Source organism: Blennius ocellaris (genome assembly GCF_963422515.1).
Source record: "Blennius ocellaris genome assembly, chromosome: 23".
Classification (NCBI taxonomy): domain Eukaryota; kingdom Metazoa; phylum Chordata; class Actinopteri; order Blenniiformes; family Blenniidae; genus Blennius; species Blennius ocellaris.
In genome coordinates this window covers 17849929-17863358 of record NC_137672.1, presented here as the reverse complement: position 1 = coordinate 17863358, position 13430 = coordinate 17849929, and the positions used below count along the sequence as shown (strand labels likewise).

The 13430-nt window shown below is 46.9% G+C and overlaps 1 protein-coding gene across 1 annotated transcript in view; it reads right to left on the bottom strand.

Moving 5' to 3' along the window:
• Window positions 1–4: 4 nt before the first annotated feature.
• Window positions 5–13430, bottom strand: part of svep1 (sushi, von Willebrand factor type A, EGF and pentraxin domain containing 1) — a gene marked incomplete at its 5' end in the record, with an annotated part of 88750 nt that continues 75324 nt past the window's right edge. Inside the window, 12 exons of the mRNA XM_080519011.1 lie at window positions 5–317; window positions 399–492; window positions 1361–1456; window positions 1907–2002; window positions 3561–3731; window positions 6040–6225; window positions 6812–6988; window positions 7056–7235; window positions 8432–8495; window positions 9346–9501; window positions 9722–9956; window positions 10677–13384. Of these exons, the coding sequence (XP_080375137.1) occupies window positions 287–317; window positions 399–492; window positions 1361–1456; window positions 1907–2002; window positions 3561–3731; window positions 6040–6225; window positions 6812–6988; window positions 7056–7235; window positions 8432–8495; window positions 9346–9501; window positions 9722–9956; window positions 10677–13384 (4194 nt within the window). The 3' untranslated portion in view covers window positions 5–286. The remainder of the gene's footprint in view (window positions 318–398; window positions 493–1360; window positions 1457–1906; window positions 2003–3560; window positions 3732–6039; window positions 6226–6811; window positions 6989–7055; window positions 7236–8431; window positions 8496–9345; window positions 9502–9721; window positions 9957–10676; window positions 13385–13430) is intronic.

Sequence of the window (13430 nt, the reverse complement as noted above, 5' to 3'; positions counted from 1 at the left end):
CGCGTCGGCGTCTTTTATGCTTTAATAAAAACGTGAGAATAGTTTACACATATACACTGAACCGTCACATCAATAGTTATTTTTGTAGTTTTTTTTACAAGTATATATAGCAGCATATGTTTTAATACTGTCGAGTCTTTTCTTTTTCTTTTTTTTATATGAAAAAATACAGCTTTATTTTACAAACTGGGCTCTGGCTGTGGCGGGGAGACGAGCGGGTGGAGTTGCTGGAGTTAAATATACAGAGTTCCTTCCCTCGGTGAGGTGACTCACGCGGAGCCGCGCTTCAGAAGTGGTGGTACACCGACTTCCTCTTCCTGCGGGCACAAGCAGCGTCAGTCAGTCTGGACTTTAATATAACCAGAAGTTAAAGGGTTAATCAAGTGTGGAGGGTTGACCTGGAGCAGTCGTGTCCGCTCCATCCTGAAGTGCAGCTGCATCTCTTGGGCCTGATGCACCGGCCGCCGTTCTGACAGGGGGACGGACACACCGCTGGGGACGCACCGCCAAACGTCTCCGTTAGAAAGACATTATGCAAAACGTAAAGCTTCATCTCAAACCTGAATCAGTTGTTTTTCAGGTTTGAACTGATTTGGCAAAACATTTGATTCTATGAAATACTTGTTTTGGACAGTATTTAGTACAGTAAATTAAAAAAAAAGGTTTAAAACTTAGATTATGTGAGAATCCAAAAAATCTAATATTCTAACAAAAATATGAAAAACATCGGGAAATTCTGTTAAATCTCAATATAAAGTGTATATATAAAAATTTAAATAAAATCTCAGTTCTGTTGTATTAAAAATCTCAAAAGTATATAAAAAAAAATTGTCAAATTTAAAAATTAAGTTCCATATTGTACCACAATTCTCACAAATTTTATAAAAATTATTTAAAGATGAAAATAGTATAAGTTCTGTATTGTTTTAAAAGATTTGAAAGCGATATATAATTTAATTTCCTTCTAGTTTGTCATATCGGATCCTTATTTCTTTGAGCAATTCTATTAAAAAAATCTCAAAATTTAAAAAGTATATATATATATAAAAATAAAAAATTGTTCTATTTTATTTAAAACTTCCCTCTCACAAATTAAAAAAAAATAAGTTATATTTCCATATTCCATATTGTATCAACATTCTCACAAATTTGATATATATATAAGTTCTATATTGTACTAAAATTCTCAAAATTATATATTTAGAAATAAAAAATATAATCTGTTCTATATTGTTTTAAAAGATTTCAAAGATATATATATATATATATATATAATTTAATTTCCTTCTAGTTTGTCATGTCTGATCCTTGTTTCTTTGAACTGTCTGAAGCCCGGTCGCCACGGTAACGGTGGCCTCACCGCTGTGGCAGCGTGTGCCCGTCCACCCGGAGGGACACTCGCACTGGTAGGGGGCGACGCAGCGGCCGCCGTTCAGGCAGGGCAGGATGCAGATCGCTGAGGGGGAACGAGAAACAACATAAATATAAACATAAATATAACAATAAACCACTTCCTAAAATGTCCCTGGAGGAAGTCAAGCTCCTCCTTCGGTTCCTTTTTTAAAATTATGCTGAAGCGATCAGGATTATAGCGTCTCTGGGTAAACGATGTCGATGTGGCGGCGGCCATCGTCGTCCCTTCAGGTTTTATATGAGAAACTTTGACTTCCTGTGTTTGTGACTCGTTTCTACGTCAGTCTGGTGGGATGAAAGAGGATGAAAGAGGATGAAAGAGGCTCCAGCGTCCGACTGGACTGAACCGAACACCGCTAGCTATCCTTTGTGCTCCCATTGTCCGCCGCAAACCTGCTTAGCCAGCCGGCCGGATTCCTGCGTGTCAGCGCTCACACACACACACACACACACTACTGTCCAAACTACAAAGAGTGTGTGTGGACGGACTTACGCTCCTCGCAGAGTCGACCCATCCAGCCCTCCGGGCAGGCGCAAGTGTTGGGCTTCTGACACACACCTCCGTTCTGACACTGCAGCCAGCACACGGCTGAGAGGACACACACACACACACACACACACACACACACACACACACACACACACACACACACACACACACACACACACACACACACACACACACACACACACACACACACACACACACACACACACACACACACACACACACACACACACACACACACACACACAGGGGGAATATCACATTACAGCAGGTGAAGCGTCGTCATGCTGCAGGTTTGTTTTTCTCTTCAGACGTGAAAAGAAAGAATCAGGGAGGAAAAACGGTTCGTATTTAAAGCGGCGGCGCCGTCACCCGGGATCCTTTACAGCCGGCAGAGCGCCGCTTCGGAATCACATTGGTGTTCGTGTGAAGCCAAAACAGTCGCGCTTTTATTTTGTTATTTGTTTGAATTTGCATTATATTCTGTTCAAACATTTTTTTTTTTTAAATCGCGATTTCTTTTTAGTAATCCAAAAAAAATACGGAATACCGAGGAAAAAAAACTTTTTTTCTCTAAACACATTCCCGTTAAGTTGCATTTTTAATTAGTAAATTTTTTACATTATAGCCACATTAATAAATGTTTTAGAATCAGAATAATCTTTATTGTCATTGTAACAGGTACAACGAAATTTCAAATATATTATTTCCACTTTTCATCCAATTAAAATTCACACCTCAATATATTTCATAAATGTAGGTGATTGATCTTATTTCTTTTCAGTCAGAAGCTGTAATTAATTATCATAATAAACATATTAATATTAGTAATCTGTAAATGTGATTCTAACCTGAACTCCACATGAGAAAAACACTAAACTTGACACAACAGAGGATAAAATAACATCTGCATTTTATCAGATTTAAACAAAAATGTATGAGTGAAGAAGAAGAACGACTCTTAACGAGTTTAAAGTGGACTTGTGAGGTAAATCTGTGCTATTAACTGACTGTTAACAGTATTTTATGATTTAATAATTAAAAAAATGTTCTTTTAGTGTTTTCAAACTGAAACGTGAAAAAAACAAGAATGAGACAAAACTAGTGTTTAAAACGACTCAACATCTGGATTTTTTCTCCGGCCCTTTCATGGAGAATTAATTGAAATAGAAAATCATGGAAGGACGTTTGTGTTCTATATCTTCAGGAGTCGTTTCAAATGTATAGGAGGAGATTTTTTATTTATTTATTGTTTTTTTTGTTGAAATTTCACTGTATTTTGCACCAGAAAGTCGAGACTTTATGTTGAGCTTGTCGCCACTTTCTGTAATTAGCTTTGTGTAAAAATAAGACATTTCCATGAGGTGAGGATGAGGATTGGAGAGGCGGGGGGTTTCCCAGGATCTCGGCTTCCCTCCCTGTGAATCACCGCCGCCGACGGAGGAAACGTTATTTAGCCGATTCAGCGTTTCCACCACTGCCAGACGGGCGGAGCAGAGACGTGTTAAAGAAGTTAAAGTTGAAGAAGCTGCAGGAGGAGACGGTTAGCTGAAGCAGCAGGAGGAGGAGGAGGTGGAGGAGGGGGGGGGGGGGGGTGGAGGAGGGCGGGGGGGGGGGTCTCTCTACGGTGTCTCTCTACCTCGGCAGGTGGGCGGCGGCGTCCAGGTGCCGTTCTCCAGACACCTGCTCCGTCCGACGCCCTCCATGGCGAAGCCGCCAAAACACGAGTACGCCGCCACGTCCCCGAACTGGAACACCGCCCCCCGCACCACCCCGTTGGCCACGTGGAGGGGGGGGCCGCAGGACACCCCTGTACAGCAGCCCACATGGGACGACCCGCCGGTTACTCACTTCTACCCCGGAAGGTCGAAACTCGTCTCGACTCGTCCTGACGCGACCGGACATCGCGGCCACAGGAGGGCGCCCTCGCTCGTTTTTCTGACGAAACCACATGCGCTAGCGCAGTGTTTTTCAACCTGTTTAGCCAAGACACACTTTTTTGTTTGGAAAACTCTGGAGGCACACCACCACTCGGAAATGTTACAATTTGAAACTCTGTAGCCTCTATTAACAATATAAAGTCATTCTCATCAAAGACATCAAAGTCATTCTCATCAAAGTTTGATCAACAGGAATCAAGTAAATCCAGAAACCAAGGACTTTTTTTAATAGTGCCTCCCTCAGTGTGAAACCTGGACCTGATGGATGAAGAGCTGAGATCCTGGTTCACATTCTTCCTTTTCAAAAACTTCTCCATCACTGTCACTGACACAGTACTTTGATACAAGATGGTAGCAGGAGGTGGAGATGAACCACACTGACGTCTGTCACTTTACATTTCACCGGCAAAGTTCTGTGCTGCCCTCTAGTGGTGAAGAGTATTTATACATGATGACTCTGCGACACACTGTCGCTGTGAGAGCAAATGTTTTTTTAGAAAAAAAATGTGAAATTGGATAATTTCCCACGGCTCACCTGACGAGATCTGGAGGAAACACCAGTGGTTGAAAAACACTGCGCTAGAGAACGATGCGCGACACGCATTTAAAATTATTTCCTCAACATGTCGCCTCGTCTCATTTTAGTTTATTTTATACAATTTTATCCACGTTATCTCATCACACGTCGTCTCGTTTTCTCACCGTATCGTCTCATATCGTCATTTCACCAGTTTCTCCTCATGTTACGCTCCGCTACCTCATGTTATCTCATCTTAAATCAGCGATTTTCAGAAAGAAAACAACAACAACAGTTGTTTTCTGCCCTCTAGTGTCAAATCTCTCTCTTCTAAATAAAACAATTCAATGGTGCTGTGCAAAAAAAAAAATGTAAATTATTAAATGAAAGTGTCATTTTTTTTTCTTGCAGGGTGATTTTCATGCAAAAAAAAAAAAGAAAAAATCTAAAGTGTGAATTTAACTTTAACTCCCCGTGTGGATTAAAACAAAAAAAAGCAAAACAAAACATGCATGCAAGAGAATAAACATGCAAATACAAACAACGCGCCATGGCAACGAGGGCCTCATTGTGCGGCGGCGGCGTTGAAGAATTATCAGAGGATTAATCCCACAAAGGTTGCCATGGCAGCCGCTGAAGCTGCCGGCAATTAGCCGGACGGCGGCGCGGCCGTTTGATGCAGCCTGGGCTTGTTAGGATGAAAGCTTCGCCGGGGCGACGAGAGCGAAGCGGCACTTCAGCTTAAGAGGAGGATTCACGCCGGCGGCCGTGTGGCGTGGAGAGGGGGGGGGAGGGGGGTGGGGGGGGGGGGCGTGTGTCAGTGAGTGGGGGGGAGGGGGGGGGGGGCAGCCAGAGGGTGGACACACAAAATAATCTCTACGTTTAATCTGAGCCTTGAATCTGAAGCAACTTTTTTGTGGAATTTTCAGCCTAAAATACCGAGTATAAAATAAAAAAAATAATAATAATAAAGAAAAATAAATAAATAAATAAAATACTAAAAGAAAAAGAAAAAGAGTTTTTCATTGTTTTTGAATAAATGAAATAAAAAATAATAAATAATAATAATAAATAATAAAAGAAAAAGGAAAAAGTTTTTCATTGTTTTTGAATAAATGAAATAAAAAATACATAAAATACTAAAAGAAAAAAGAAAAGAAAGAGTTTTTCATTGTTTTTTAATAAATGAAATAAACATAATAAATAATAATAATAATAAATAAAATACTAAAAGAAAAAGAAAAGAAAAAGTTTTTCATTGTTTTTGAATAAAACATACTAAATAATAATAATAATAATAAATAATAAATAAAATACTAAAAGAAAAGAAAGAGTTTTTCATTGTTTTTGAATAAAACATACTAAATAATAATAATAATAATAACAAATAAATAATAAATAAAATACTAAAAGAAAAAGAAAATAAAGAGTTTTTCATTGTTTTTTAATAAATGAAATAAAATATAATAATAAATAAAATACAAAAATGAAAAGGAAAAAAGTTTTTCATTGTTTTTGAATAAAACATACTAAATAATAATAATAATAATAATAATAATAATAAATAATAAATAAAATACTAAAAGAAAAGAAAGAGTTTTTCATTGTTTTTGAATAGATAAACTAAAAGCAGGATATGAAGGTGTATATTGAGTACTTACTCTCGCAGACGGAGCCGACGGGGCTCCAGGTCTGGTCGGGCCTGCAGGTGATGCTGCCCCCGCCCCTCGCCTGCTGCCCCTTGGGGCAGGAGACGCGGACCGACTGCCCCACGTGGAAGTCCGGCCGCGCTCCTCGGCTCCGGCCGCCGTCCTCCTTCCATCCCGGGGGGGTCGGGCAAGGCTTGGCTGCAGGGCGAACACACAGCCGGGGGGGGGGGGGGGGGGGGGGGGGGGGACGGTTTGGAGAAAATTCATATCATCTTGAGCTTTGAGTTTTTTAATTAAACAGTTTTGGGTTTTATCCTTTATTTTGTTACGCGGCGACTCTAAAATTCACCATTTTCTGCTTTTTGAAAGGGACGAGGATGTGCAAAGAGCCTGTTTGGGCGTTTTCCAAACAAGAAGAGTTTAAATTTGAGTTTCCATGCCGAAGGTCGGTTTGATTTCCAGAGAAGTGAGGAAGAGGGAGCAGCTCTGACTAACCGTGCCGGGAAGCCGATTAGCAAACCGCCGTGACGCATTATTAGTTTCTATCTTCTTTAGTTATTATCAGTCATTCGTTCTTTGGAACATTTCAAGAGAAAACGTGTCATTTTTGGGTAAAATGTTCCCGTTCACACGACGACACGCAAGAAAGTTGCGTTTTCCCGCGGCTCCGAGCGCCGTCGTCATGGAAACGGACCCTTAAAACGCTGTTTTTTGCATTTTCCACGTGACAATTAAAAAATAAATAAATAAAAAAATAGGGAGGAGGAGTTTTTTTCTCTCTCACGTTTGCAGGTTGGGAAGGCGGAGCTCCAGGCGGTGCCCCCCATGCAGACCACCAGAGGATCCCCCACCAGCGTGTAGCCCTTGTCGCACTGGAACTGCACGGCGCGCCCCGTGTTCAGGCCGTGCTCCAGCAGTCGGCCGTGCTCCACCGGCCCCGGCCCGTCGCAGCCGCCGGCCTCTGGAGGAGTTTCAAATAAATAAATAAATAAATACAACGTGACGCGGGGCGTTGCGGGGCGGCGTACCTCGGCAGGACGGCGCCGGGAGGCTCCAGGAGCCGTTCTGCAGGCAGAAGAGCGTCGGCGGGCCGAGCAGCTGCAGACCGGCTTCGCACACGTAGCTCACATTGTGCAGGTGGGACTCGGACGTCGTCTGGGCGTGTTTGATGGCCGGCGGCGGTCCGCAGGACGGCCGGCCGGACGAGTCTGAGGTCAAGAGAGAGAGAGAGAGAGAGAGAGAGAGAAGCTCGCCGTCACACCCACATCACATCTGTCCATCTTGGACGCGTAATGGAAATGTGAAATGTTTGTTTTCTTTTTAATCTGATGTCGTTTAGCTCAATTATAGTTACAAGAAAGGAGGGGTTGATACGTTATCTTATTTTTATTTATTTGTTGATTCACATCAGGTTGCAACAAGTAAAATGACTCAATACGTCAATAATCAAAGTTCCACCAGTGGAGGTTTCGGGGATTTCGGCCACTAACCACCTCCTTATTCTGAAAAATCCTCTGTGACGAGTTCCATCCAGTAATCCACTGACGTTTGCTTTGTTTTGGAACCATTTGTCTTTTGACAATATTTCCAGGCGTTGCTCGGAGGAACGGGCTTCGTTTCCGGAGGGACAAGATTTCCTGACGGACTATTTTGGCCATGGGGAGCAACGGTGCCGGTTTGTGAAAAAAACATAACGATCATGGAGCAGAAGTGTTTTGGTTCATTAAATTCTCCTCGTCTGTTCCTCTGCAGTTTATACATCTATCTATCATCTATCTATCTATCTATACATCTATCTATACATCTATACATCTATCTATCCATCTATACATCTATCTATACATCTATCTATCCATCTATACATCTATCTATACATCTATACATCTATCTATACATCTATCTATCTATCTATCTATCTATCTATCTATCTATCTATACACATCTATATACATCTATCTATCATCTATCTATCTATCATCTATCCATCCATCTGTCTCTCTCTCTCTCGCTCGCTCTCTCTCTCTCTATCCATCCATCCATCATTTCTGGTTCTTCCTTCTAAACACACTGATTTAAATGTCAAAGGTATATTTTGTCTGAAAATGTTTCATGATTTCCCAGCTGTTACACACACACACACACACACACACACACACACACACACACACACACACACACACACACACACACACACACACACACACACACACACACACACACACACACACACACACACACTTATAGTGGTGATTAACACCCCTATTTTCTAATACAAGCAGCTGTTAAGTGAGTGTTTCCTCACGTTGTGACGCTCGTGTTTCTACTAATGTGACTTGAGGAGCTTGAAGGAAAAGGCCTTTGCGGGCGGAAGAGGTTTGGTGTATCGGTGCGAACACAAACCCACCGACACACGCCGGCTGTGTGCCGCTCCACGTCCTGTCTCCCTGGCAGGTCTGGACCGAGTCGCCCTGCAACACACGAGAGGCGAAGCTACGATGAAGAACAACGGCGAGAAACAAGAGGCGGTCAAAGTCCAGGGCGTGGACCGGAGCGCTGAATGACGCCTGCGGCGCTTCAACTTGGTGGTGTCTTGGTGCCGGGCCCTTCACTGCAGTGAGGATTTGAGTGGGGGAGAGCCAGCGTGTGCTAGTGGATATCGCTGACTCAGCGCTTCCTGCTGGCGCTGTAGCAACACACTCCTATTGATCGCTGAGGAGAAACCATGTGACTTTCTGTAATGTGATTGCGGGGCAATTACTTCATAGTGGTGTGGGGGGGAGGGGTGGTAGACGGGGGGGGGAGCAGACGAGACACAACATTACAGGTTTTAGACTGAATCCACTGAGGGTGAAACTACAGGAGTGATTCAGCTGTTTTTCTGTGCGTCTTGAGGTCATTTAGCAAGAATTTATTGGTTTACAAGTATGAGACTGGCCAGTGATGAATGGCTTCTGTGTGTGTGTGTGTGTGTGGGTCGGGGGGGGTAGAGGAGTGCCTTTCCCCCAGCATCGTTCAAGGCAAACCTATTTATATTTCAAATTAAACACTCATAACTGATATTATACAGTAACTTTTCAGTGCAGAATATTATTTCAGTGATGAAGCTGAGGGACGGGGCTCCTCCAGGGGGCGCTAGAGAGCTCTAGAGGGTCAAAACTGCAGGGAAAGAAAAATGCGACTCACCATAATTAATGTGTAAAAATGTAAACTATGTCACAAAAGCCTGCACGTGCTGATTCTATAGTTGATTGTATTTATGAGTTGTGGTGGTGGGGGTTGGGTGGAGGTGACGTGGTTTAACCTCTGAGGAGGCGGTACCTTCATGTCGAAGCCGGGCAGGCAGGAGTACAGGACAAAGTCCCCGTAGTTGTAGCCGCCTCCCTCAGTGAGTCCGTGGAGGAGAGGGGGGGGCTTGTCACAGACCACCGCCTCGCAGGAGGCCGCGGAGACGCCGGGGGCCCAGAACCCCCCCACCTAGTGGCACGGCAGAGGAACGCTACATTATTCATGATGCCTACCGGATTCCGGTGGTGCCCCACTGTAAATCTCACAACGTTGTTTTTAAGAGCCGGGGGAGACAAAAGTGCTCGAGCGATAAAATCACAATGGGCTCTTTGTTTGCCGCCGGCGGTTAATCATCACCGGACTCAGGACACGCCGGGAGACGAATCATTAACCTGCCCGCTCCTCCTACCTGACACTCCGCCAGCGCCGACCCCTGCAGGTAGAAGCCGGGGGGGCAGGACAGGGTGACGGAGCCCCCCACAGGAGTGAGCTCCTTCCCCGTGATCAGCAGGTGGGGGGTGGAGACGTTGGCGGGCAGCGGGCAGGGCGCCGGGCGGCAGCGGACGCCGTGTTTGGACCAGGTGCCGTCGCTCTGGCAGGACAGAGCGGCGGCCTGGGTGGAGGGGTGGTAACCACTGTCACACCTGGAGAGAGAGAGAGAGAGAGAGAGAGAGAGAGAGAGAGAGAGAGAGAGAGAGAGAGGGGGGGGGGGACTTCTACAGTCAGTACTCAGGCTAACATTTACTTACTTTTTCTTTTTTAAATCATATTGCCCATATCAAATTCATAATATTCAAAATGTGATTGTTCAAAAATATTTTTTTACATCATTTGATAACAATTACAAATCATATTATAGGTACAATTATGTGTTCCAGAGTAAAATTTTGTGTTATTTCCTGAATAAATTTGATTCAACATACTTTAATTTCAGTTGTATTTACGATTGTATAGAAGGGGATGCCTGTATACTGTTAATGCAACTAAAAGCAGTTAAAAACCAACAGTAATGTTCCAGTAGTTTGACTAAACTATAGATTTTCAGCACTTTTTGATTTCTTTTAGACAATATTTGTCACTTTCTCAGCATCAAAACAGAAAATACAGTAACTGATTTCCTTTTTTAAGGCACTGGGCTCCAACCCACAGATCTACAATGTTATAAAAAAAAAAGAAAATCTACTTTTATCTAATTTGCAAACTGGATGATTTCTCAAAAATATTCTCATCTCCTGGCCAAGGTTAAAAAAAACAAAACTTTTAAAAATGGAAATTGCAGAGAATGATTCGTGACATCCCGAGGAAGACCTGCAGAGTTCATACAGATGTGACTTTCCTACCAAACATTGACAGTCAGCGTTTACCTGTACGTGATCTGGTTGGGGAAGGTGAAGACGTCTCCGACCACCTGGGCGTGAGGAACCTCCGGTGGTTTCCCACAACTCACAGGCTCGCAGCGGATCCTGGGTTCCCCCCACCGGCCGTCTCTTCCGCAGGGGAGGTGCGGGTAGCCCTTCAGCTGGTAGCCGGGCCGACACCTGTATATGGCCGTGTCCGGGAAGGTGGCACTGCCGCCCTGCAAGACGGCGTTGGGAACCGTCGGCGGGGCGACAGTGCACCTCCCCCGGCCGCACACAGGCACCCCGGGACTCCACACGCCTCCCGTCTCGCACACCGCCTGCGAGGGGCCCAGGAGCTTGTACCCGTCGTCGCACTGGAAGTGGGCCCGGTCCCCGCAGGCCCGGTCCTGGCCGAGGACCCTCCCGAATTTGACCACGGGGAGGCCGCAGAGGCAGGGCTGGCAGTGGGGCACGCTGCCGATCCACAGGCCCTGGGCGGAGCAGCGCAGGACGGGGTCTCCCACGACCTCGTAGCCGTCGAAGCAGACGTACTCCACGACGTCGTCGAAGTTGAAGCTGGAGCCGTTCAGGAAGCCGTGACTGATGTCCTGCGGCGGGTCGCAGCTGATGATGTCACAGCGGGGTGGCAGTTTGTCCCAACGTCCGTTAGGCTGACAAACGAGAGTCGGGTCTCCGTTCAGCACGTATCCTTCCTCACATTCGTACTTTACCTTGCTGTTGTAGCCAAACTCTGACGCCAGCACGTGTCCGTTGGGTATTTGGGACGGTTTGCCACAGCGGGCAGGCACGCAAGAAGGAGTCTGGTGGCTCCAGGTGCCGTCAGCCTGACAGACACTTATAGATTTCCCTTTCAGAAGGAAACCGGGCGGACAGCTCAGTTCCAGCTCGCTGCTGTAGGTGTACCCGCTGACTTTAAAGGAAACATCACTGGGGACTTTGGGGGGACCGCAGGACACCGGCTCGCACTGCGGCTTCTCTCCATTCCACTTTCCGTCAGCCTGGCAGGCGACGCTTCCGCTGCCCTTCAGGACAAAACCGGGCCTGCACTCAAAGTGCAACACCTCGGGGTAAACGAAACCACCGCCGTGAGCGGTGCCGTTAGCGAGCGCCCCCGGATCGCCGCAGGAGACGGGCCGACAGACGGGGGGATTGTTGGTCCACAGGCGGCCCGACACGCAGTGACTGACGGGCTCGCCGTGCAGCTCGTACCCGTCCTCGCAGGCGTACCTGACCGTGCTCCCGAGGGATTCGTCGGTCACGTTCACCGAGCCGTGCTCCGGGTTGGGTGGCGTCACGCACTCCGCGGGGACACACGCCGGGGCGGTCCCGTTCCACCCCCCGTCCTCCTGGCACACCAACCTGGTGTGGTGCGTGAGGTCGTAGCCTTTGTGGCATCGATACTCAATAAATGTCCCGTGAAGGAAGTTCAAGTCCGCCGACGGCGTTCCGGCGTCCGGACCTCCCTCGAAGTCGGTCACCCGGACATACTCCCCAAAGTCGATGTGAGGCGGCAGGCCGCAGTCCGAGGGCACGCACACTGGCGCCGAGCTCGACCAGCCGGTCTCCTCACACGCTAGATGGTCCTGGCCTACCAGCTGAAAGCCGGGGAAGCAGCTGTAGAAAATAGTGACCCCGAAGCTGTGATCCTGGCCCTCAACAAAACCGTTCTCAATGGGCTGAGGAGGCGAGCAGGTTATCTGCACACAGCGGGGCGGCTCCGTGTCCCACTTCCCATTAGCAAGACACTTCAGAGACTCTGGACCTTGGAGGCGGTAACCGCGGCGGCAGGAGTAGATGGCACTGTGTCCAAACTGCAGTTTTGTATAAACCACCCTTCCACTGGCTATCTGTTTCGGGGCGGAACATTCGATAGGGCGGCAGGAGGGCACTCCACCAATCCAGAGTCCCTTCTCTCCACAGAGGACAGTAGAATTGCCGACCAGATTGTATCCAGTCCTACAACTATAAAGTGCTTTGCTCAGGTACATCAGCCCTTGGACATCGACTATACTGTTAGAAATCTCCACCGGTTGAGGACACTCAACGGGAACGCATTCAGGGTAAGGGCTACTCCACTGACCACTGGCCAGACAGGACACCGAGCCTTCTTTTTTTAAAGTAAAGCCGTCCATGCATCGGTACGTCACCACGGAGTCGAAGGGGTATGGGGGAGAGGACGAGGACGGCCCGCCGAATGAGACCTCCGGCAGCGGGCCGCAGAACACCTGCTTACACATGGGGAACGTGTCGTTCCACTCCTGAGACGCGGTGCAGCGGAGGATCTGCGCCCCCTGCAGGACGTAGCCCTCCTCACAGGATAACTCCACGGTCCCAGACTCGGAGTCCAGGCTCTTGAGGACCAGGTGGTTCTCCTCCAGCGGCGGCTCGGGACACTGGACCGGCGAGCACCGTGGCCGTCGGAACTTGTCCCACCTTCCGTACTTCAGGCAGGTCCAGATGGGGTCGCCGGCCAGCTCGTAGCCCTCGTCGCAGACGTACTCCACTTTACGGCCCACGTGGAACTCGGAGCCTCTGTAGTGCCCGTGCACAATATCCGGAGGAGGGTCGCAGGTCAGAAGGACGCAGGTGGGAGGGTAGTTGTTGGACCACTGGCGGTTGGCTTGGCAAAACCGATGTGGCTGACCCACCAGTCTGTATCCGGCATCACAGGCGTACGTCACCCTGCTGCTGAAGGTGGTTAGAACTTTGCCCTGCAGGAAAACAACACAGTGTTTATTTTTGAGTTTAGAAGCGGGA